This window comes from Caloenas nicobarica, chromosome 1 (assembly GCF_036013445.1).
Source record: "Caloenas nicobarica isolate bCalNic1 chromosome 1, bCalNic1.hap1, whole genome shotgun sequence".
Lineage (NCBI taxonomy): Eukaryota > Metazoa > Chordata > Aves > Columbiformes > Columbidae > Caloenas > Caloenas nicobarica.
The window spans coordinates 190359416-190382921 of NC_088245.1; the positions used below are offsets into that span (position 1 = coordinate 190359416).

A 23506-nucleotide genomic window follows, 5' to 3' on the forward strand; every position below is an offset into this window, starting at 1 on the left:
GGCTGCAGCTTGATCACTGACCCAAGGTGACCTCAGGATAGCAAGCTGAGATCAGCGGCAAGACTAGTACACTCACAGAAAAGAATCAGTCCCAAGCAGCGAAGGTGCTGATAACATCAGAGCAAAATCTGTCCTGGGCGGCTTGCTGCCACTGCTCTGGTTGCAGCTGAGGTTTCAGGAACTTCATGCTGATACACTTAATAAATCTTGTGAGACCTGAAGGGGGTGCAATATTGGCTTCAGAGAAGTCCATTTAGAAGATGAATTTCCTGGTAAGAGTATAATGAAGTTTGACCATTAACTTTTCTTTAGATGCATTTACTTTTTACAGAGTCTTTGGGAACAGGGGAAGAATCCCATCCAGAGGGACTTCAAAAAAATTTGGGTTTAGGTGGCTTATAAAAGCATATTAAAAAAGGAGTTTTAGAAATTACACTAATACTGTAATCTATGAGAAAAGAATGACACTAAAATAGAACTGGTAAAGAGCTGCTGAAGAGCTCAAGTAACGTTCAAAAAATGGTGCTTGGACTGTCTCCAACACAACTATTTCCTCCGCTCATTAGTTAACAGAAGACGATGGTTTATCTAACATATCAGATTTGATGAAGGGCGAGGGAGAAGTTAAAAAAATTCTTTAGAAAAGGCAACTAAAACTTCTGGAAAAAGTCATACATGTTTTCCTTTAAAAAAAAAAAGGTTGTATTTGCATCTATGTTGCTGTATTAAGATGCATATTTGCTTGATTTGTATAGATCTGCAAGTAAAACATTTTCCCCTTGTTATATTACATTATATTTACACACAGTTCATTGAAAACACCCCTTTAAGCAAAATGTACTATAGCAATTACACTCCATTACCACAAAGACTTCTTTTTTCATTAGAACTTATTTGTATAGTTTCTCAGTTAGTTTAAAACCCCTGTTTTTTCCTTCAATAGTATATGAGTATCCAGGGAAGTATGTTTTTGAAGTACTGAAGTCATTAAAAAAAAAAACCACCTATGAAGAAAGGTATAATACAATCCACCATGACAGGGCACAAATGAATCAACCTTTTACTTTTCCCGATGCTGCCTAAAATCCAGCATTCTCTCGCTAGTGAAAATGATATTAGCAATCTAATTCTAACCCTTCATAAATCTGTCTATCACAAATCAAGCTGGAAAGAAAACTTTCACAGACCATATCCAGAGCTAAGACTTCCTGTTACTCCCTAGTATCCCACTGTACAAATAACAAACTTTTAGTTCAGAGAAAGTTATTTTAAAAGACTGGTGTTCTAAGAAGTTTAAAAAAGAATGACTTGACTTCCAGTCAAGTGAGATTGTTTCACTATGTGTTTGGGTATTTCTTTTTTTAAGTTTCTCATTATTTCTTCCATTAGAACATGTATTTTAAAGACATGAAACAAACAAACAAAAACACAAAACAAAACCAAACAAAACAAACAAAAAACTCCCACAGAATCACCTCACAATTCTCACAATTCCAAAACTGATTTTTCCTTGTACTATATGAAAAGCAGTTTAGTAAAACTGATGTAAGCACATCAAGGATTTTTATGGAAAGAAGTATTTTGCTAAAATACTCCAGCCAGAAGAAATGCTTTACACTTCAAATATTGTGAAAATTATTTGAAAAGTAAGGAATACTGAGCTAGAAATATATGCACATTTTTCATTTGAAATCCATTTCGAAAAGTCAATTAGCCACAAATCCTGTAAGAATATGCACAGCTTTGATGTTCATGAAAATTTAAGTAGAGGAAAATATCTGTTTACTCAGGATAAAAGACTGTGGTAGCCCTACTTTCATTCAATAAGTAACAATACTCACTTTGACGAATGATTTAAAATAAAAATTTTGAAAAAAACCACATAATTTTATCTACAGATAAGCTGTAGTAGTGAAGCTGTGAATGCTGAGGGGAGAACATATGTAAATCTAATCCAATGGGCCTACAAAAGAGAAAGAAAAAAAACCAAACACCACAAACTGAAAGCTTGTATCAGATACTTGGTTTCTTTTTCCATCGCTAACAATACCTACCTAGTACTCCACAAATACAGTCACTGAAATGCATCTTCAATACTTGTTCTCCATGACAATTTAATTTTTTACTTAGTTTGAAAGTAAAGCCACAACCCACTGTTTTACATCACTTATGACAAGGATTACAGTGAACTTCACTACTACAGATCAAAAGGAGACTTTAAAAATACTACCGTATTTAAGTAGTGAAGATGGTAAAGTATTAAAAAAAATTGATTCTTTAAGTACATTAATTCAAACTTCCATTCTGAAGAAAGTAAAGTCTAACCAATTGAACAATGACAGAGAAATCATTGGCCAATAAAAGTCTACAACAACTAATAGTGCCTCACTAAACAGATATGTCCCCTTTCTTATCCAGATTTATCTGCTTGCTTAGAGAAGGCACACAGCTTTTTTTAATGAGTTTTCTACTGTAACAGCTCAGTAGAGCCCCTTCATTTCAAATAAGTAAATTTTATTCACCTGAAAGTAATGTGTCACCAACGAAATCAACCAAGAAGAGCCACCAGGTCACTCCCTGTCGAAGACAACAGGACCATACAGGTCAAATAAAACCACATTTTTTAAACAAGCAACTTTTAACATTTTTGAAAGGAAAGTGAAAACAAATCTTTCCATGTATGTGAACAAACAAACAAAAAGCACAGTATTTGGAAGGTATCAGATTATTAGATCTGCGTGTGTTCCATCATGCCCTCCCCCAAAGCCTACACTTGAACACATGCTTTCTCAGTTTTGACTATCACTAATAAGAGGCTTTCCATTCTAAATTGTTCTGTGAGTCATGATTTAACACTCTGTAAATGAAGCTTTTTTTTTTCCCCTGATTTTAACCAACCTTCATATATCATCTTTAAGGCTTCAGAATCCTGTGATTCAAAGATGGATAACAACTTCTACATGAACATTTCTTTCAAAGCACAAAAGTGCCTCCAAATGCTAATATTTACATTTATAGTTTACTGATGCTCACTAGGCATTCCTTTTTCTTTCATTTTTGTCATGAATTTTTAAACAAGAAAAGATGATCCAACTGAACAATGTGTGTGCAGTTCAATGGTAGTTTGCAATTAAATGTGCCAGGTATCTGTGAAAGTCTTAACTGGCCCTGTGCTAGGAAAAAAGGAATGGCTCTGCAACTTAAAAAGCACACAAAATTAAAAAATGTTAATCTCTCCTACACAAAGAAAAAGAAAATCTTAAGTAAGCATCCACAGTATAACTACCAAATATAGATAAAGGCAATCGAATGTTTCCAGGTAGAACATGCACACACATACTGGTCTCTGGCAGTCAACCAAACCAGAAAATACTATATGATGGTGCTAATAAAGGAGGAGTTCAAGCATGGCCCTGATCCTTTCTTCTATTAAAAAAAAAAAATTAGAAAAACCTTCCAGCTTTCCAGTTAAAAAAATAAATCTCACAGTAACTGTGCCATGGCACTATGATGCTTAACTAAAAACTAGTTGGGTGGATTTGAACATATATAGAACCAACAGAAACTTACGAAGTTCCTGTTCATTTCTTTGTTCCATTTAAATTGTAACTTACCATTCAAGCACTCAAATAAATAAATTACAGTTTTCTCCTAGACAAGAGAGTTTAAATAACGGTAGCTGTCTGATAGACTTGAAAAAAAGAAAACATTTAATTTCCTCTTTAATTCACGCTTAATTATAGTATTCCAAGCCAGGGTAAAACATCTCAACTATGAACTCTCCAGAAGAAGAATAGTTACAGTCCTCTTTCTGTTCAGCCAGGGACCTAAAAAGCACAACATAGCTATAAGATACAAATCCATCAAACCCAAGTTCTGAGCCTTCTGTGTGAAAGCTGGACATGCATTTTCAGTGGATGTGTCACACAAGGGGCACTATTTAGTAGGAAATAATCCCTAGAAGTAAAACTATAGAGCATGAAACGTAAGCACTTTCATCCACACCGCATTGAAGTAAAATGTGAGATTAGTGACACAAAAAGTTTAATACAAGATGTTTACTCATACCACTGTCCTCCAGGAAGTCTCTAAATAGCTTCACGTGCATGATGAGAAACATCAGCAATCTGCATGAGAGAGCAAGCTGATTCCTCTCTGTCAAACAAGACCTTCTGGAGGCAGCAGTCGCGTTGCTGAAGAGCTGGGCAACACTGCCAGTTCTTTTAACTAGCCAGAATCTATTGGTGTATCAGGAACAGCAATGCACATAGGACAGCCAGTGTGCACAACTAAACCTTGTTCATCACTCAAAAGTACCAACTGCATAATTTAATTATACCTCACCACTGCAAATGTCAGCACAATGAATAAAGTCCACACATTTCAAAAGCTGAAAAAGAGCTGTTTGTTGAAATACAGAGAAATGAATAATAGTGTACATCAATCTCCACATAAAATTGCAAATCTGTTGATAACCACAAACAAAAATATTTAACCAACAGGATTTCTGGACCTCCTTAAGAATTAAATTTCAAAATGTTTCCATCATTTAAACAAAATGTCTCTCTCTGGTTTGCTGATCTTGGCTGGACCGCTGGTTTGCTGATCTCTGCTGGACCGCTCTCCATCATCTTTGCCAAGTCTTGGGAAACGGGAGAGGTGCCTGAGGACTGGAGGAAAGCAAATGTCACTCCGGTCTTCAAAAAGGGCAAGAAGGAGGACCCGGGCAACTATAGACCCGTCAGCCTCACCTCCATCCCTGGGAAAGTGATGGAACACCTTATCCTTGGTGCCATCTTAAGACATATCAAGGATAAGAGGGTCATCAGGGACAGTCAACATGGCTTCACCAAGGGGAAGTCGTGTTTGACCAACCTCATAGCCTTTTATGAAGACGTAACAAGGTGGATTAACAATGGCAGAGCAGTGGATGTGGTCTACCTTGACTTCAGCAAAGCATTTGACACCGTCTCCCACAGCATCCTCACGGCAAAACTGAGGAAGTGTGGACTGGATGATCGGGTAGTGAGGTGGACTGCAAACTGGCTGAAGGAGAGAAGCCAGAGAGTCGTGGTCAATGGGGCAGAGTCTGGTTGGAGGCCTGTATCTAGTGGAGTGCCTCAAGGGTCAGTACTGGGACCAGTACTATTCAATATATTCATCAATGACTTGGATGAGGGAATTGAGTGTGCTATCAGCAAGTTTGATGATGACACCAAGCTGGGAGGAGTGGCTGACATGCCAGAAGGCTGTGCTGCCATCCAGCGAGATCTGGACAGGCTAGAGAGTTGGGCGGGGAAAAATTTAATGAAATATAACAAGGGAAAACGTAGAGTCTTGCATCTGGGCAGGAACAACCCCAGGTTCCAGTATAGGTTGGGGAATGACCTATTAGAGAGCAGTGTAGGGGAAAGGGACCTGGGGGTCCTGGTGGACAGCAGGATGACCATGAGCCAGCACTGTGCCCTTGTGGCCAAGAAGGCCAATGGCATCCTGGGGTGTATTAGAAGGGGGGTGGTTAGCAGGTCGAGAGAGGTTCTCCTTCCCCTCTACTCTGCCCTGGTGAGACCGCATCTGGAATATTGTGTTCAGTTCTGGGCCCCTCAGTTCAAGAAGGACAGGGAACTGCTGGAGAGAGTCCAGCGCAGAGCCACGAAGATGATGAAGGGAGTGGAGCATCTCCCTTATGAGGAAAGGCTGAGGGAGCTGGGTCTCTTTAGCTTGGAGGAGACTGAGGGGTGACCTCATCAATGTTTATAAATATATAAAGGGTGAGTGTCACAAGGATGGAGCCAGGCTCTTCTCGGTGACATCCAACAGTAAGACAAGGGGTAATGGGTTCAAGCTGGAACACAAGAGGTTCCACTTAAATTTGAGAAGAAACTTCTTCTCAGTGAGGGTGACAGAACACTGGAACAGGCTGCCCAGGGAGGTTGTGGATTCTCCTTCTCTGGAGACATTCAAAATCCGCCTGGACGCCTTCCTGTGTAACCTCACCTAGGTGTTCCTGCCCTGGCAGGGGGATTGGACTAGATGATCTTTTGAGGTCCCTTCCAATCCCTAACATTCTGTGATTCTGTGAACTTTCGCTCCTGAATTCTCTACCTCCTCCTGCCCATCAGTGCAAGGGGACAGGGAATGGGGGTTGTGGTCAGTTCGTCACACGTCGTCTCTGCTGCTCCTTTCTTCTCACACTCTTCCCTTGCTCCAGCATGGGGTCCCTCCCATGGGAGATAGTCCTCCACAAACTTCTCCAACGTGAGTCCTTCACATGGGCTAGAGTTCTTCACGAACTGCTCCACTGCGATCCCTTCCACAGGGTGCAGTCCTTCAGGAACACACTGCTCCTGCGTGAATCCTCCACAGCATCACAAGTTCTGTCAGCAAACCTGCACCAGTGTGGGCTCCTCTCTCCACAGGTCCACAGGTCCTGCCAGAAGCCTGCTCCAATGTGAGCTTCCCATGGGGTCACAGCCTCCTTCGGGCATCCCCTTGACCCAGCTGCAAGGGGACAACCTGCCTCACCATGGTCTGCACCACGGGCTGCAAGGGAATCTCCGCTCTGGCACCTAGAGAACCTCCTCCCCCCTCTTCTTCACTAACGTGGCTGTCTGCAGGGCTGTTTCTCTCACGTATTCGCCCTCCTCCCCTCCAGCTGCTGTTGCACAGCCCGTTTCCACACCCCCCCAACCCTCTTCCTAAAAATGTTATCCTGGAGGTGTTACCTCTGTGGCTGATGGGCTTGGCCTTGGCCAGCAGTGGGTCTGTCTCGGAGCCAGACAGGAGGGAGCTTCTAGCAGTTTCTCATAGAAGCCACCCCTATAGCCCCCATCACTACCAAAACCTTGTCACACAAACCCAATACACTCTCTGAGACTAGAAGTATACCACTCCAATCCTCCAAATCCCAACACTTTTGAAACCCAAGCACTATCCTAAACATTATCCCCAGAAAGCATCATAATATAGTTTTTTCTATGTCATTTTACTGCCCAAAGATCAGTCTGACTACTTATTTTTCCTCTACAGCTTATTTTGATGTCTATAACAAAATTGTTTATAACAAAATGTTTATAACAAACCTATTGACCTAGAATGGTTACTCTTAACTTACAAATATATCAGAAGAAAAAAATGTTGAAAAAATAATTTAAAATATTACTAGGGAAACTGAACACAGGTTAAGAAGCTGGCAGCTACTTACCATTTAGCAATACCAAAGTGTATTAACAATTACTGCTAAATGCTACTTTTCTCAATAACTCTCTTGGCTGTATTAATTTTTAATAATGCCTCAGCAGACTTTCATTATAGTGTTTTAAAGATCTCACTTTGCTACACTAAGTATAGGCTATTTAGCTGAATTTCAATTTTCTAAATAAATAGAGATGTCAAGGAGTTTTTCTGAAGTCAGGATTTGTTTTTAGACCACAAACAATCCCCTCCTATCTCCCAGGAAATCTTCGGGATTTCTTAAAGGAATTTTAAATCAAAATTAATGTTTGCTGCACTGTCAGCTGCAGCTTGTACCATGTCCTGCTCGTACTATGAAGTATGTGCTCTCCTCAACAGCGTATAATCTACAAAATGCATACATAAGGAAATTTTTTCAACCAAAGACTCTTCAAAGTCTAATGCAGCAGAAAAAATACATAGCCAGTTAAGATGTACTGCTTAAGTAAAAAAATCCAACTCTCATCCTCAAAAACGCCACACACCCCCAAAAGCCCTAGTACCTATAAGGTAATATAGAAAGACATAACATGACTGTAGACATAGGGATTCAGTTTTCTGGATTATGTCAGCATGCTGGCACCAGTTTAGTTCAGGTTACTTAACCAGCTTCCTTACCAAGGAAGCCCTAAAATCTATTTTAACTGCACAAGGAGCATATGAGAGAGGAATTTTGAAATAATAATTTAAACAAGGTGCTCCTAAGATTACTTTGACCTCCAGAAAGGATTTAGATTTTATCAACACTTCAGGCTTCTTATGGCTTTTTCTACACATCTGGATAACATCAGGTTTTGGTACAAGACACATTTAGGATTGATCTCAGCCAGAAGAAAATATATTATGTACGCTGCACTCTTTTCAGAGTGAAGTAAGCTTTGGCTTAAAAAAAAAAAAAAAAAAGCTTGACTGACTTGAAAAAGTTGAAAAGCCAGTTATGCCATAACTAGTGCAGAAGAGCTCAATTACAAGTATTTGCAGCCATTCTAACTTCAGAGGACAGGCTAGAACCACAAACCAAAGCTGTGAAAAATGATCAAAGAGCTTAATTTGGGACTACAAAAAAAAAAAGGTATTTTCTATTTACACTCTGAAACCTCTTAACTGCTTTAAGTTTAGTTTCAAGAGAAGGACTTCTTGCTTAAAACACTCAACAATTACAGCATTTTGAAACCCATATGTGGCCTCAGACTCTGGTATTAACAGATGGTGGTAATTCCCTCAGACACTTCAAAAATTAATAAAACATCATACAACCAGTCATTTCAAGGTCTCTGTAAATCCAGGAGGACGATGCATCACTGAGAGACAATTACCTGTTATACTCAGGGTTTTCCACTCATATTGTTAAAAGTGTTTTTTAAAGGTAAAGCTTCCTTTCAGTGGCATAAATTCTTAATTGCTATACTTCACCTAAACAATATACTTACATTCTTTTGTGCTGATACTTTTAAGAACAGACTCAACTGGAGATGTATGAGATTTGACGGTCTAAAAGGTATCAGTTTATACAGTTTAGCCTCATTCAGTTGAGACTTCTGCTTCCCCTTTGCCATCTTCCTTTTGAGTGTTGCTTGTAGTTACACTAAAGGCTTTTAATACATGTTTTACATGTATTTGCATTAGTTTGAGCTGTTGTATTTCTGAAAAAGTGATAGCTTGCTTAGTAAACTACACATTCAAGTGAGAAAAAGGATTACAGGCTTGAAAACTATTTAACTGAACCAGGACATGCAACAAAGCAAGTAGATCCAGATTTCTTCTTAATTAGAATTTTTTTTTTTTTTTAAAAAGCTATCCTACTATAATTAATTTTCACTTGTAATACAAACCATTTATACCAGTAATAGGGAAATCATTAGGACTGTGAGAACTGGCAATAACCTGCTTCTGGGTTTTAAGAAATACCTGTAACTATCAAGTTCTTCATTAAAGAACAGTCTGCTCCAAAAACAGCATCAACTCCTCTTCAGTGAGCGCCACCTTTAAGATGTCAAATACCATACTGTATCAACTGTCAAAGACTGACGCTTTCTCAGTGACTAAGCCAACACATTGTTCCAGTCACAATGTGTTTATTATCATACAAGTTACTTTGAACAAAAGGATTATTTTCTTTGCACGAAACCTGAACCACAAAATTGTTACACAATCATCTTTGCTTAATATATTACGGTTTCTAAGTTACATATAGTTATATGCACATAAAATGCTATTGAACATTTCATCTAGGCATATTAGACTTCATATAAAGTCATGAAACTATTCTTTTCAACAAACCCAATGCAGAACTTCAACAGCTTTGGCTCTATACTGAATATTAGTATTTTTTTTTCTGTTACCAAGCATCTGTAACTTTGAAGACTATGCTAATAGCTTTTCTAGTTTAATTTCAATTCATGCTAATTCATTGAAGAAGGTAGTACTTAAAATACATGTTAAGACCCACAAAATTTCACTAACTCAGTATTAAGCCATTAACTTCACACATTTTCAGCAGAATATCAAATGTAGCTACATTTTATATTTCTGAAATTCAATAAATAAAGCTTACCTACAACCATAACTGTAATCTGCAGAACTGACAGACACTCTCGGGTTTGTGTGTTTCATCTAAGGCCATCTATTACCAAGCAGGCACAACAGATGAAAAGCAAACACTCACTGCTGTGGCTTATGGAAGTCTGTTTTCTTTCTTGGCTGCATGTGGTGCAAATTGTCCTTTGCTGGGTTAGGCATAGCAATATTGACTGGATTATTTGTGGTAGATATTGCAGCTCCTACTGTGAGATGAGGAAAAGGGTTGCTATAATTAAAAGGCTTCCCAGACTCCACCTCTCATTTTTTGGAAAGGAAGCACTATTATCTGCACAAGGAGAATAAAGATCTAAATGTGTGAATGATTAAGGGATTGGAGCATCTGACATACAAAGACAGGCTGAAGAGAGCTGGGATTGTTTAGCCTTAAGAGGAGAATGTTTGAAGAGATCTTATAAATGTGTATGTGCATTTGTAGGAGGGGTAGGGTGAGCAGGGAGTAGAGACAAGGGAGACAGACCATTCTCAGTGGCACTCAGTGACAGGACAAACAGCAACAGGTGCACAAAACTCCACTTACAACAAGTAAAAACTTGACATGGAAGTCCTTAGAAATATCCAAAACTGAGCTAGACAAGGCCCCAAGCAATTTGCTCCAATTGATTCTGCTTTGAGCATGGACTTTTGTCTATGGACATCCAGAGGTGCCTTCCATTCTCAACTGTTTCACAATCCTTTGAAGTTTCTGTGATTCTGCTAGTTTATGAAAGTGCTCTGACAATGAAGTTTTGTAGTGTTAGTGCCAGAGAGGAGGATGAAGAGGCAGGATCATTAACATGACTTTGATGAAAGGAAAAGTGTGTTGAATATGAGCCCAGGACAGTATGTTAGAGTTTCTTTTCAGATGGACTCAATTCACTTCAGTCTTGGAAAGCAGATGCAGCTCTAACAGGCTCTTCTTCTAAGTCTGTTTCTGCATTCACCGAATGCTATCTAAGCTATTAGAAGATGCGATGGATGCTGCAACATTTCCACAAGGAACAGAATGGATGAGAAAGTCTTTCAAATCACCTAAAAACTGCATAAAACAAAACCCAGAAGATTTCTGCAAGGTGTTTGGGGATTTACATAACCATAGCTGAAGACACAAAAGAAGCAGCAGTGAAGACTTGTGGAGCCCCAGAGACTGAAACATGGGGCAAGTGCTTCACAAATCTCTTTGGTGAAAAAGAATTAGAAGAATGAAGTAGCTCCCACCTCCTGAGCACCTTGCTTGGAAAATCTTATTCACTCAAACAAAGTCTTACACAAATGCTTCCGTAAGTTTCAGCTACTCAGCATATCAATATTAACAGCTAGGCCATCAGTCACAGATTTGAGTCACAAATACCACACATCTTGCCATTTGCCAAAACAGATAATGTATTTCACTGGAGTAATAGAAGGAAGAGAGGGGATGCTGATATTAAATTTTTTTGACAACTTTACAGCAGGAAACTTCTTGCTCATGGAAGAGTATGTTGAGGCAAACAATCCTATTGCACATGTAAACACCGAGTTTCAATGATGGCTTTTGTTGGAGCTCTCAACCTCAAAAGAAAACAGCAAACATCACCAGCCATAAAAGTATAACACACCACTAGTAAGGTTCTGTACCCACAATGCAGCTTTGAGAGACCCCTTGATAAGTTTCATTTATTAAGATAAAGATTATGACTTGAAGAACAATGAAGCTGCTTTCTTCCTACAAAATTGGGTTTTCTTCTCATTTCAGGCTACAGCTCTTGCCCCATTGTCTCAATATTCCAACTCCTGCAGCTAATGCCCTTCTGCAAAGACGCTGAATCCCCAGGTCCATTCTCCAGACCACTGGAAAGCTCGTTCTTCCTGCATAACATCCTTCTTTTACATTTGTAGGGCTTTACTCTTTCCAAATCTTTAGGTACATTTGCTGGAGATATGGAGATATTCAAAACCAGCCTGGATGCATTCCTGTGTGACCTACTCTAGGTGAACCTGCTTTAGCAAGGTTTACCAAGGCTGCCACAGAAGAGCCGATACCTTCCTAGCATGTGCTCCAGTCTATTGCACAAGGTGCTATCTCTGCTTCCTACACTGATGTTTAGGCTCAACACCAGATGGTAGCACATGAGCTCTGGTCTGCTTGGAAGTGATAAGACATCACTATTACCTTTGTCAGGAACCCAACATTCCCCCAGCACCTGCGTTCTATAGCACTGGGTGTTGAATGCATGCAGAAGGTCGTCCATTGAGAAATTTCCATAGAGAAACACACTCTAGCCTTTTGGAGATTCACTGGTCTTTCAGAGACACCCAGTAACTAATGTAAGATGGCCTTCATGGGTCCTCAGAAGACCGCTTGTTTCAGACTCATCTGGGAAATCAACTTCCTGCAAGACAGTGCGTATCCACAATAGCAGTCTTGCTAATGCTGAAACCCAGGTTCCATTGAACTGCCTTGCCAGTGCACCCATGGTCCCATATTGTCCTTGGACATCCTAGTCCATCCCCAGACTAGATGACCTCCAGAGGTCCCTTCCAACCCCAACCACTCTGTAATTCTGTGAGATGCTACAAAATTAGAGCTGACAAAACTCTTTAGCCACATTCTGATGTCTATGTTCTACTGGAAGGGACAGACAGATTCCCCATTCTGCTAGCTATAAAACATAAATTCAACTTCAAGCAAGAATGTTCCCCTGATTTTAAATAAGCTTTTATATATATATTAATTGGAGGTTCTTAACACTAAAAGTGACATAAGCAAATTTTTAGCTCACAATTAAATCAAGACATATTTTTGGATGCACTGAGCTACACAAAGTATTGCTGAAGAGTAGGAGCAAACTCTGATCAGTCAGGCATGAGCAATCCAAGACAGGGCTTGGCTTCAGTCAGTTCATTACTAGCTTGAACATGTAATTCATGGTTACTATTCTATATTTAATGAAAGCATACCTTACTGTTTCCTATATCTCTGTAGTTTATACAGGTTCCTTTGTGAATCAAAGGACATGTTGTTTCCAAATTCATATTTTTGTTGCACAAAACAGAAGAGTACAAAATGAAAAATAAAACGTGTTATAGTGGCCCTTAAAGCAGACAATCAAAAGTCAATAAAAGTTAGAAAACATTATGTAACTGAGTATTTGTCACAGAATATGAAGACCTAAACAGAAAAAAAAAAGTGAGATCATGTAAAACTGACTACAATGCCATATAGCTGGTACGGGAGTTAGTTTAGAAGGGTCTACTCAGAGAATAATTATTTCCAGCCTTCTTTCTACAGCGTTCCAGTATGACAAAAGCCATCAGGTACCAAAAAGCATGATTAAATGCACTCGAATGAATAACAATTTCACTTGTAAGTTAATGTCTTGCCCTATCTCACTTTCAGCTAATTCAAAAACCTAATACCTATTCTGCATAGTTAGGAAAGGCTTCCAACTGTAAACAAAGGGGCAGTGAAAAAACCATCATTTTCCAAATATAGAAGTCAAGCTTTTGTAAACTGTTAAATAGCATAAGCAGTATTCACATTTATCCAATCTTTCAGTGAGTTGTTACATTGGGTTGAACGAGTGAAATTGTTCCAATTTTAAATTAATGCATTATAGGGTTGTATTAATAGAAATAAATTGATATCGCTGGTATAAATCTCAGTAACACCAAAACTACTTAGACTTACTTCCTGAAGATTATTATTTTCCATGTACTTCAAAATAGAACAAACTCTAAACCACAAAAATTACCAAAATGCAAATTTCAGCAGAGTCAGTAGGTTGATGAGAAATTAAAGTCCTCCTCTACTGGAAATAACAAATAATCTCTCTCTTAGAGATGAATGCCGTTAACAGTCTTCCTAAATTGTAAATTACGAAACTATAGCTCAAATAGCTGAAATCCATTATAATCCTATAGCTGAAACAGGTAATTCTATTGTTAAGGAGGCAATATGTGACTCTCCACAAATAATCCCCTTTTTTTTTTTAATTGTTCATTAACCATACGTTGCATATCATATATTGAATATTGTAACATTCATAGTACATCCAAGCCAAACCTCCGCAACACAGAAGTGGGAGGTAGATCATCAAATTCAGAACTGATGTTTCAAAAGATCTGCTGCCTCTGATTATAAAAACAAGTTCTAAATTTGATTCAGACTTAAAGAAAGCTTAAGAGCTCTGTTTATGCCAGAATTAATAAAACTCCACAATGGGGTATTTCCAAAGTAGTGAATGGTAATGAAGGATTAAATTCCATCACAAAATAAACAGAACTTCATCAACATAAACACATACCACTACACTGACCCTTTGGCCACCAGGCACATACAAGATATTGACTAGTGAGGCAGCTGTAATCATACTGTTCCATGTAAAGTACTACAAAATGTTCTAGCAACAGGAGAGCAATCCAAGTTGATTTGAAATGGCAGATTTACTGAGATAGATTAAGATACAAAAAAAGAAAAAAAACTGCAGTACCAAGTAACGAACAGGTAAGATTAAGAGATTGATTTAAAATAGCTTGGATAGCTTATTAAGTTAACACTGCTGTGTTAATACTGTGCACAGTACTTATCAGGATATAAAAGTCTCAGTTTTGGTACTAACCCAATCACAGATTTCATTCCACTTTGAGTAAATTAAATATGGCATGAAAAGGGAACAAACGCTCCAGTGGAATTTTAGAGAGGATGATGCAGTTTTGGGGTGTTGGTTTCTGTGGGTTTTTTAAGGATGTACAATTGAAAGTGATTCATATATTTGAAAAGCATGAGTGGAGACACCGAAAAGCATTACCAGGAAAGAAAAAACTGCACCACAGCCTCCTAGACATCAGCCTCATCAATGCCATGAATGAGCCATGCCCCTTGACTTCTGTCCCTCTAAGTACTCATCTAAAAAGCAAGGGGCGTGGATGACAGTGAGGGAAAATATGAAGGGGAAAGACAGGTGTATAACCAAGTACACACCTAAATGTTTACTCTTGTAAAACACATAGTTTAAATGGGGAATCGGGTCACAGTTTTATAAAAATAACATATTGATAGAGAAAGGTGCTAAGTTTTTCCGTGATGCAAAGGGATAAAACATAGGTAGGGTCTCAAGTGGGAGTAGGAGGAAAGGCCAAAGACTGAGGGCATTTTATTAATAGCAGTCTCAGAACTTTATTATTTTAGTGTGACAAAAATAATAAAAGCACCTTTAGGTATCCACCTCCCTTATAATTCTTGAACTGAATCCTGTAAAGACAAGTAAGATGTAAAGCTAAGAAGAAAATAACTGTTCAGAGTTAAGTGGTAATGAATACTCAGTGTTATGCTCATCATGACAGATTTTAAAAAGTTATCGTCTATAGAAATGTATCAATCCATCATACCAGAACCATAGCAGATTCCAAGCCACCTGCTGAGATATCACTAGTGCTTCATGACTGATGCAAGGACTGAAAAAAACTTCCCACCCATAAACAGCTACTGTAAAAGCCTAGGTAAAAAAGCCGAAAAATCAGTCAGTTATACTAAAAGAAATTAAGTGAACATTCAGTCATTCAAAGATTTTTCTGCAATGGAAATTAAGTTTTCCATCAAAATACTAGATAATGACAACAGCTACTGTACCCTTAAGTAGCTGCCCCATGGAACACTTACAATTTCTCGCATTTGATACTGGTCTTTTCATATGGCTCTGGTAGCTTCTACAGTAACTTCCAGTCATAACTTAGTATGGAGATAATATGAGCAGGATAAAAATGGACCAGTGGGACAGACAATACCTTGGACAAGGACTGCCACCTCCAGTTAAGAATTACATAAAACAAAATCCACACACACAAAAAAAATCCCCAAACTTTGCTTTTTTGGATAATATCCTCTATCAGCAGAGAATTATGCTACAAAAATGGGAAGGCTTCTATCAAGAAAATGAGGTAAGCTAGCAAAGCTAGTTCCATAAGAAAAACAGAAGTCACATCATGGAGGCTAAAGCTCATGAGGCCCATGCTTTTCTCAAAGTACAACTGCATTCAACAAACAAAAGTGATTTTTTCCTTCCCACACAAGAGTAGAACTGTGCCACAGGATGCTGCAGCAACAAAAGCTGTAAATGGATTCAAAGAACGCAGGTATCAAAAGGCAACTTTAGCTCAAGAAGACTCTTAACCAATGTTTGAAGAATTACCAATAGGGAAAAAAAAAAAAAAATATCTTTCTTACATATGCCTCCCTTTACATTCTTCCTCATGACCACTACTACAGAGAGCCTGTAGGGTGAGAAGGATCTCTCATATAATCTAACCCATTTTCTCTGAAGCTGAAAATGCCACTCCTGCAAGTACACAATGTGACAGAGCACTAAAAAATGGCTTTCTTCTTGTGATGGGTGACTAACACTCAAGTAGGATGGAACAGCCAGGAAAATGAGAAGAGCTACGCAGAAACGTGGGCTGTAGTCAACAAGAACAGCAAGAGACTTTTTGAACTATGCCTGATGTTTGACCTACTTCTTATAAGCATTCTCTTAGCCTGATAAAACATCTGTAAAAGCTTTCCAGATTGCACAAGGAGAACCCTGGTCAGCTACACCTGCATAAGAAAATAAAAATCTGTTCAAATCTGCATCACATCATCTGTTGAAGATGCGTAGGTAAAATGAGCAGCATGTGTCAGCACGAGTCACAATTTTTAGTATCCTGTTCACCTTTCTTCTTTCACACTGCTGTAGAATCAGTACTACAAAACTCAAAATAAAAAATTCTAGGAAATTCAAACTGGAACAGAGAAAGCTTTCTAAAAGTTGAGAAACAATGCCATTCATGTAGTCATGTCTGATGAAAGCTGGCCAGACAAGAGACAGTTCAAAATATACACTGAAGGGAAAATTCCCAAGACCATTAAAATACTGGAAAAGCAGAGAATTAAGGAAGTCAGCAAAAATAATGAAAGGAAAGGCTGTTCAATACATATTATAGGAAAACTAATTAAAGCCATGTGTGAAAATTATGAAGTAGGAAATAAGCGAAACAAAAATACACTTGAAGTAGAAGAACACAGGTGGACAGACTAACCCACTTCCACCTTAATATCATATTTGCTGGAGCACATGGTGCAGAACTTTATTTTAAACAGTCTAACACATAAGTATAAAAAGGTATCAAGAAGCAAAGAGCAAGCACATCTATCATAGCAATAACAACATCCTTGACAGTACCCTAAGAAAACTAATAGAGCTGTTCAAAGGGGAAAGGCCTCTTCATCAATAGAAGCACAGAACTGGTGTCAAAATATCCCCAAAGAGAAATCACTAAGAGCAATTAGAGGATCATGTTGTTTGCAAGGAAAGCTTTTTCCAGTTTGGTGCTTTGCAGTACACACAAGGGTCAGTGAACACACATGTCAGATCATGCGGAACCTGGGAATTCATATTAGACCCATGGACCAAAATAAGCACCATCACAGAAGAATGCATGAGGTATAATGAAGACTTCTCTCCTCTTTCCAGAAATGTAAAAAGAACTGGAAGTAGTCCATGAGCATTAACATATAAAGGGCTGAACTGTCTCTCCATTATGTTTTCCACTGCAATGTTAAACAAGGAAAAACAACACAAGCAATACTAGAAACTCTACCAAGTGATACTCCATTAAACAAATTCACCAGTAGAACAGAGCTTCGAATGCACAGTAGGTTCAGAGGAAAAAAAAGTGTCCCCAAGAAAAAGGAAAGCATCAAGAGAAACAACTAATCCTGTAAACAGCACAGGCATGCCTGAAAACAAAATACTGAGCTGAAAGTCAACTGTTAAAATTTAGCAAAGCTGAAAATCCAATGACATATTAGACAGGGGAAAAGATTTTCAGCACTTCATAAAAAGCACTTCATCGCCTCACAGATACAGTAAACCCCGGTGTCCATCAACATCAGAAGGTACCACATGAAGGAAGTCTGAAATGCAGTAACAAAGATTGCAGTGTGGGGCCACCAAAACAAACATCTAAAGGCAAAAACTGTGTAAGACAAACCCTAAGAAGAAATTTAACAGGAAAGAAGAGTGACCATCTCCATGACAAGGGCAAGCCAAACCAAAGTTTTGTCTCAGACATTTGCTGCTGCTTCCATGCAGGTGCAGGAAGAATGAAAAGACTTATTTAAGAAGAGAGCAGTAGTCTCAGATACAAAAATGTTTAAAAAGTATCTCAATCTTTAACTTCTGATTCTCTCCAATAATAAAAGAAGTTGCAGCTATGCAGAATTCTGATACTAAAAAGCTATAACCAAATGGCTTATAGATACCCAATATGGTATACTATAGCTTACATTTCTTTCAGAGACTTAACGTATCAACTGATATATCAAACTAAGATCAGCTCTTTAAGCACTGCCCACTCATTATCACGCTTGCATCAAATGTCATTTAGAAATTGTAAAGGCTGGAGAAAAATAAAAAAAGAACCAAGTTCTCTCGACCCCAACTCGCCCCCCAAAGAACGCTTCTAAAACACAAAACTGCATTTTCTTCAAAGTTGCTATTATAATCTTTAGTACAGAATCAGATAATGTTTAGTAGTTTAGGGATACGCCATTAGCTTCACTTTGTATCTGATTGTTTCAATGTGAGTTTCAAATGGGAAGTTTCAATACACAAACGTAAGTTTCCGACATTCAGTGAGAATAGAAAGATTAGCAGACACAATATAACTTCTCTCTGCTGTGGGAATACAGACTATTGTATATTCGAGTCCATCTGTTAAGTAATGACTGATCCAGAATGCATCGCTACTGCAGCAGACTCCCAAGCAGTTTCACATTCATATATGTCTCCCAATGCTGAGAGCAATGTTAAACACTCTTGCATTTATTTTTAAATATAAGCGTAGTTTTCAGCAATAGGAATTAATTAGTAGGTAGATCTTGTAGGCAAGCACTGTATGTCCTCCACACGAATACCAAAACATTCTAACCTCCCCCACAAAAGACAAGCCAATGTTAGTCCAGTTGCTGATGCATTAACAGCCAGCATTAAAATAAGCTCAAATATCAGTAAGAAGAATGAAAGAAGAAAACCAGGAAACTATTAAATATCTTTGGATCTGTCATGACCTATACAAAGCCAGTTAACAAAATAACTGCATGTCATTCCCTTATTTTGAGTATTACTTTTAAAAGAATGGGTAATAATCCAATAAAGTTATCATGACTTGTACCAGACTTGTAAAAAAAAAATAATTTATGAATCACATTTCAGTTAAGTGTCAAAAAGCTTGTAGAGAGGAGTGAGAAATATACCAGATTACTGTTTCAATAGATTCACAAAACTATTAGGGCTTTAACCCTGTGTGTTCAGATAAACCATAAATATTAAAACGATCTGACCAAACCACGTCTTTCCCTGCATGCTGCAGCTTTTCCATTCAGCCTGTGCTAGGTCAAACACAAAAAACTGTCACACAGAAGAATACATCATTCTAAAGTGTTTGAAACAAAACATATTCTTCATATGAGTGGAGGTTAGAAGTGTTAAACCTCATTTGAAACAAAGGCAGTTTCAATTAATTGCCATTCAGTTTCGAGCATTTTGCTATCCTGTTTTATATGCAAAAAATTAGGATATTCCATTGACTGAACTGCTCCACAAGCTTTGCTGCAGCAAATGTTGCATTCAGGAGGAGCAGCAAATTGCACATAATTGAAAGTGATTCATTTTTAGATCCACTCGTTTGGCTTCTGTAGGTTCCTCAGGCTTTGGTGTAGGTAGCGCAAAAACATTAAGTCATACAGTCCTGCAGTAACTCTTTCGCTCCATGAAGTGAGCAGATGACTAAGGAGCTACATTTTAGCATCTTCTCCTTGTTTCAAGCTATTTACCAGCGTATAATAGTATTTTGTAATGCACAGACCTTAAACAAAATTAGCAACAGCTCTTACTTTGCAGACAAGAATGTGTTTTGGAAAGCATGGCGGATTATTAAGACATGAGCAACCCAATACAACACTGCAATACAACTAACTCTTTATTACAGATTTTAAAGCATATTAAATCCTTGCAAAAATCTCCCTCCTCCCCCTTCCTCTACATGTAATACACAACTAGCTCTGAGCTAACAGGGTTAAACCCTTCACATGTTTCAGCCACTAAGAAAACATACCAGATCAGGCTGCTTTTAAAAATATTTTTCAATTAAAAATAGATAATACATTCACGCCACCCCTCTTCCAATGAGGAAGCCACCAGGTTATAGGGCAGCGTCCAGAACACGAAACTGCAAATTACTTAATCTCCTTATTTTTCACATTGTGAATTGCACACACTCCCCCTCTGCAGGAGGCGGCCGGGGGGAGGCACTGGGAAGGGGAAGAGTGGCCTGTCTGCACTAGGTAGGGTCCTGCGTGGAGTTTAGGGAGCGCTGGGGGGGCTTCTGTCACACGCACGACGAGGAGACGAGCAGGTCACGCTATTAACGAGCAGAGAGGGGAACAAGAGGAGTTTGGGAAGGAAAGACGGTTGCAGAAGGGCCGTACGTGTAGGAGGGACACAAGGGCAGGGAAAATGAAGGTCCCTTTCGGGTTGCACAGGGCGGGGGAGGAGTAGGGAGCAGCCCCGGCAGGAGGTGGGCAGCGCGGGCCGGTGCCCAGGGGCCCGCTGCCCGCCGGGGCGTCACCGGGGCGGGGTGCCCGGCCGCTTACCAGGTTCAGCACCGTCTCCACGATGTCCCGGTTGCTGACCTCCCCGACCTGGATGAGTCCGATGAGGACGGCGAATTTCATCCGGATATTGCGGATCGGCACCGACGGGTTAATCATCCCCGCGGGGAGCACCACGGACCCAGAGCCCGACGCCCTCAGCTCCCCCATCACCGCGACGCTGCTGCCGCTGCCTCCTGCACCGCCGGCCCCGACGGAGATGAGTCCCGCGGGCTGCGGGTCCGGCCCCGACACCGGCTTCTCGCTCGCCATTTAACCCCCGCCGTTACCGGCACCTGCCGCCGCGTCCCCGCCCGGCCGGGCCGAGCCGCGCATCCACCGCAGTCGCACCCGGCGGGGCCGCAGGGAGCCGGCCCGAGGCGCAGGCACCGTCCCAGGAGCCGCTCCCCCGCTCCGCTATAATGAGGGATTATTATGGGCGCCGATGCCCCGTTAGCCGAGGGCTGCCCAGCCGGGGCCGCCTCCCCGCCGCGGAGCGAGAGGAGCGGGCGCCGCCGAGCGCGGTGCGGCCCGGCAGAGGCGAGCGGCGCGCGGAGCTGACGGCGGCGCGAGCGATCGCAGCTGCCGCTGTTGTTGTGGAGCCGAAACCGCCGCCGCTCACGCCGCCATGTTGCCGCCCCCTGCCTGCGGTAGCCGCTAGGGCGCCTGCGCCGAGCCCGTCGGGGGGCGTGGCCGGCCTGGTTCCCCCCAGCCGGCCGGGAGACAGGTGAGCAGGTGCACGGGGGCCGCGCCGCCACCGCGGCGGTGCGAGGGGCCGCGCTGTGGCGCGGAGCCGCCGCCTCCCGCCGGGCTGCCGTGCACCGGCGCCCGCCCGCGCCGGGCAGGTTACGCGGCGCCGCCTGGACTGGCAGGGTGGCGCGCGCCCGCCGGCTTCGACGCGGGGCCGCCGCGCGTGGCCTCGCGCCGCCGCCCCAGGGCGCCCCCTGCGGGAGGGGCGGGCCGCAGCCCCGCCCATCGGGCTGCCCGCGGCGGGTGGCGGCGCTTGGCTGCCGCGGGCGTCTGTCCGGGGGAGGTGTCCCCTCCTGCCTTCCCTTCGGGCGTGGGGAGCGACACGGGAAAGCCCGGGGTCTGCCAGCCCCCCAGGGCTCGTGTGCTGCTTGTTCAAGGAGGGGGATATTTTTCCAGAGTTCGTGTTGACACTTGCACTCATGGTTCTTGGTGGTGGTGGTACGTACAGAGATGTGCAGTTGACAGCAGTTTTACTGAGCCCCTGGGTTGCAGTGGTGCCTCTTGGCAATAAGCATTTTTTCAAGCCTTTCCAGTATTATATCAGAGAAGCAGAAGTACCTCTGATGTTTTGAGGAGGGTCCAATTATTAAAATAGTTAGCTGAATAAGGTAGTATATATTTGCTCTACATGTGCTGGAGATAATCCATCCCTGTTGAACAACATGTTCTGTCTTGGCTTCGATGCGACTGTCGTGGCAAAGTTGAGTTTTACAACAAATCTTATCACCTGATCTTAGAAAATCATGCATCCTGTCTCTCCTGTAACCCCAAATTTGGGAGTTTGCCTGGATTGACGGTGCTCCTTATATCCAGTTTTAGATAATAAACTGCATAAACACAGTGAATCAGCACGACTCAATCACTACATCCTCCAGGATTACAGCAGCTGCTCTAAACTCCGCCAAGAGAAGACAGAGAAGACCTCAGATCTGTACTATGAGATGCATTAGCTCTATGTACTTGTAAATACAGTATGTTACATTTACTTCTTTGCTAGGCGCATCGGTGCTGGACACTATCCATAGCCCAGATGCACAGACATGACTAAAACTGTGGGAATCAAAGAACCAACATCATTTCAGAAAGCTGCGAAAGATGGGGAGAAAACCCAAAAGATTGCTTATGGGAGATAAGAAAGCACAAAATTTTCTTGGAAGGAAATTCCTGTACAATTTGCCACCATCCATGAGCAACCATGTATGACTCAGAGTAAAGGTATGCTTTAATTTCATATACTTGTGGAGGGGCCAATATTTCCACCAGCCCCATAGCAGAACTAGCGAAACTGAATACACATGTGCTTAACTGCTTTACTAAAGAGTCAGTCTATCTCAGTTTAAACCCGCAAAGAGGGGTTCCAGTGAGGTAATCAGGCAGACTTTCAACTGTAGTGGATGAGAAGCTCTTGTATATCACAGGGTGAGTTCTGAGCCCAATAACTTCCAGCTAGTGGATGATGATGAGCTGATGGAGTAATGTGTTTCAAACTGCACTTGCTCTCTCTATCCTTGGCTGAAGTAAGTCCTGTTCTGGAACCTTTCAAAAATATTCTCCAAAAAAACCTAGACAAAAATCCTTAACTTGGAAATGTCAGTGAAATATTCAAAGTTTTACTTTGCCCCATTTCGCTTAAAAACAAACAAACAAAGCCAATCAAAAGGTAAAACTTCTGACTGTGTAGGAATGTTCACTTACTGTTCCGGTCTACAAACCAACCAATTATGCAAATGTTCAAGTTAGTCTGCTCAAAACTGTTCATCTTAATTTCAGAAAGGAATATTTCATGTTCCTAATGACCTTATCTGGTAACTAGGTAACCTCTTAGAGTTTAGAGGTCTTCACGTTTGTGTAAACATAAGTTATTTAATAATACATGTAAATATTTCAAAACTGAAACCTATGCCTAGAACTCTTTAATAGTTACTAAAAACTGTAATAGCCTTAGGGGCCAACACCCAACAGTTCTCCATTTTATTGTTCCCATATCCACACCTATATGGTGAGGCATCTTGTTACAAATGGTACAGCTGGCTGGAAGCTTCATGCTGGATAACAGGTTGACCAGTTTTCTTGTTCTGATTCATCACGTGGCTGCTGCCTGTTAAATGGGTAGGGAGCTAAGTTATAATTGGTTCTCTGTGGGTAGGTAAATGAATTTGGATCTCTATCTACTTATTGACTTTTACAAACCCAAAATAACATTATAACTTTGAGATCCATTGTTAAATTTGCTTAAAATTTGTCGATGACTCGTTCATTTTTGTGATGGAGCAGATG

General features: G+C 40.7%; 1 protein-coding gene across 7 annotated transcripts in view; it reads right to left on the reverse strand.

The window, feature by feature from the left end:
* Positions 1 to 21097, reverse strand: part of NBEA (neurobeachin) — a 490542-nt gene extending 469445 nt beyond the window's left edge. For all 7 annotated transcript variants that reach the window (XM_065627071.1, XM_065627076.1, XM_065627075.1 and 4 more), the window contains exon 1: positions 20483 to 21097. In XM_065627071.1, the coding sequence (XP_065483143.1) occupies positions 20483 to 20752 (270 nt within the window). In that variant the 5' untranslated portion in view covers positions 20753 to 21097. The remainder of the gene's footprint in view (positions 1 to 20482) is intronic.
* Positions 21098 to 23506: the final 2409 nt, after the last annotated feature.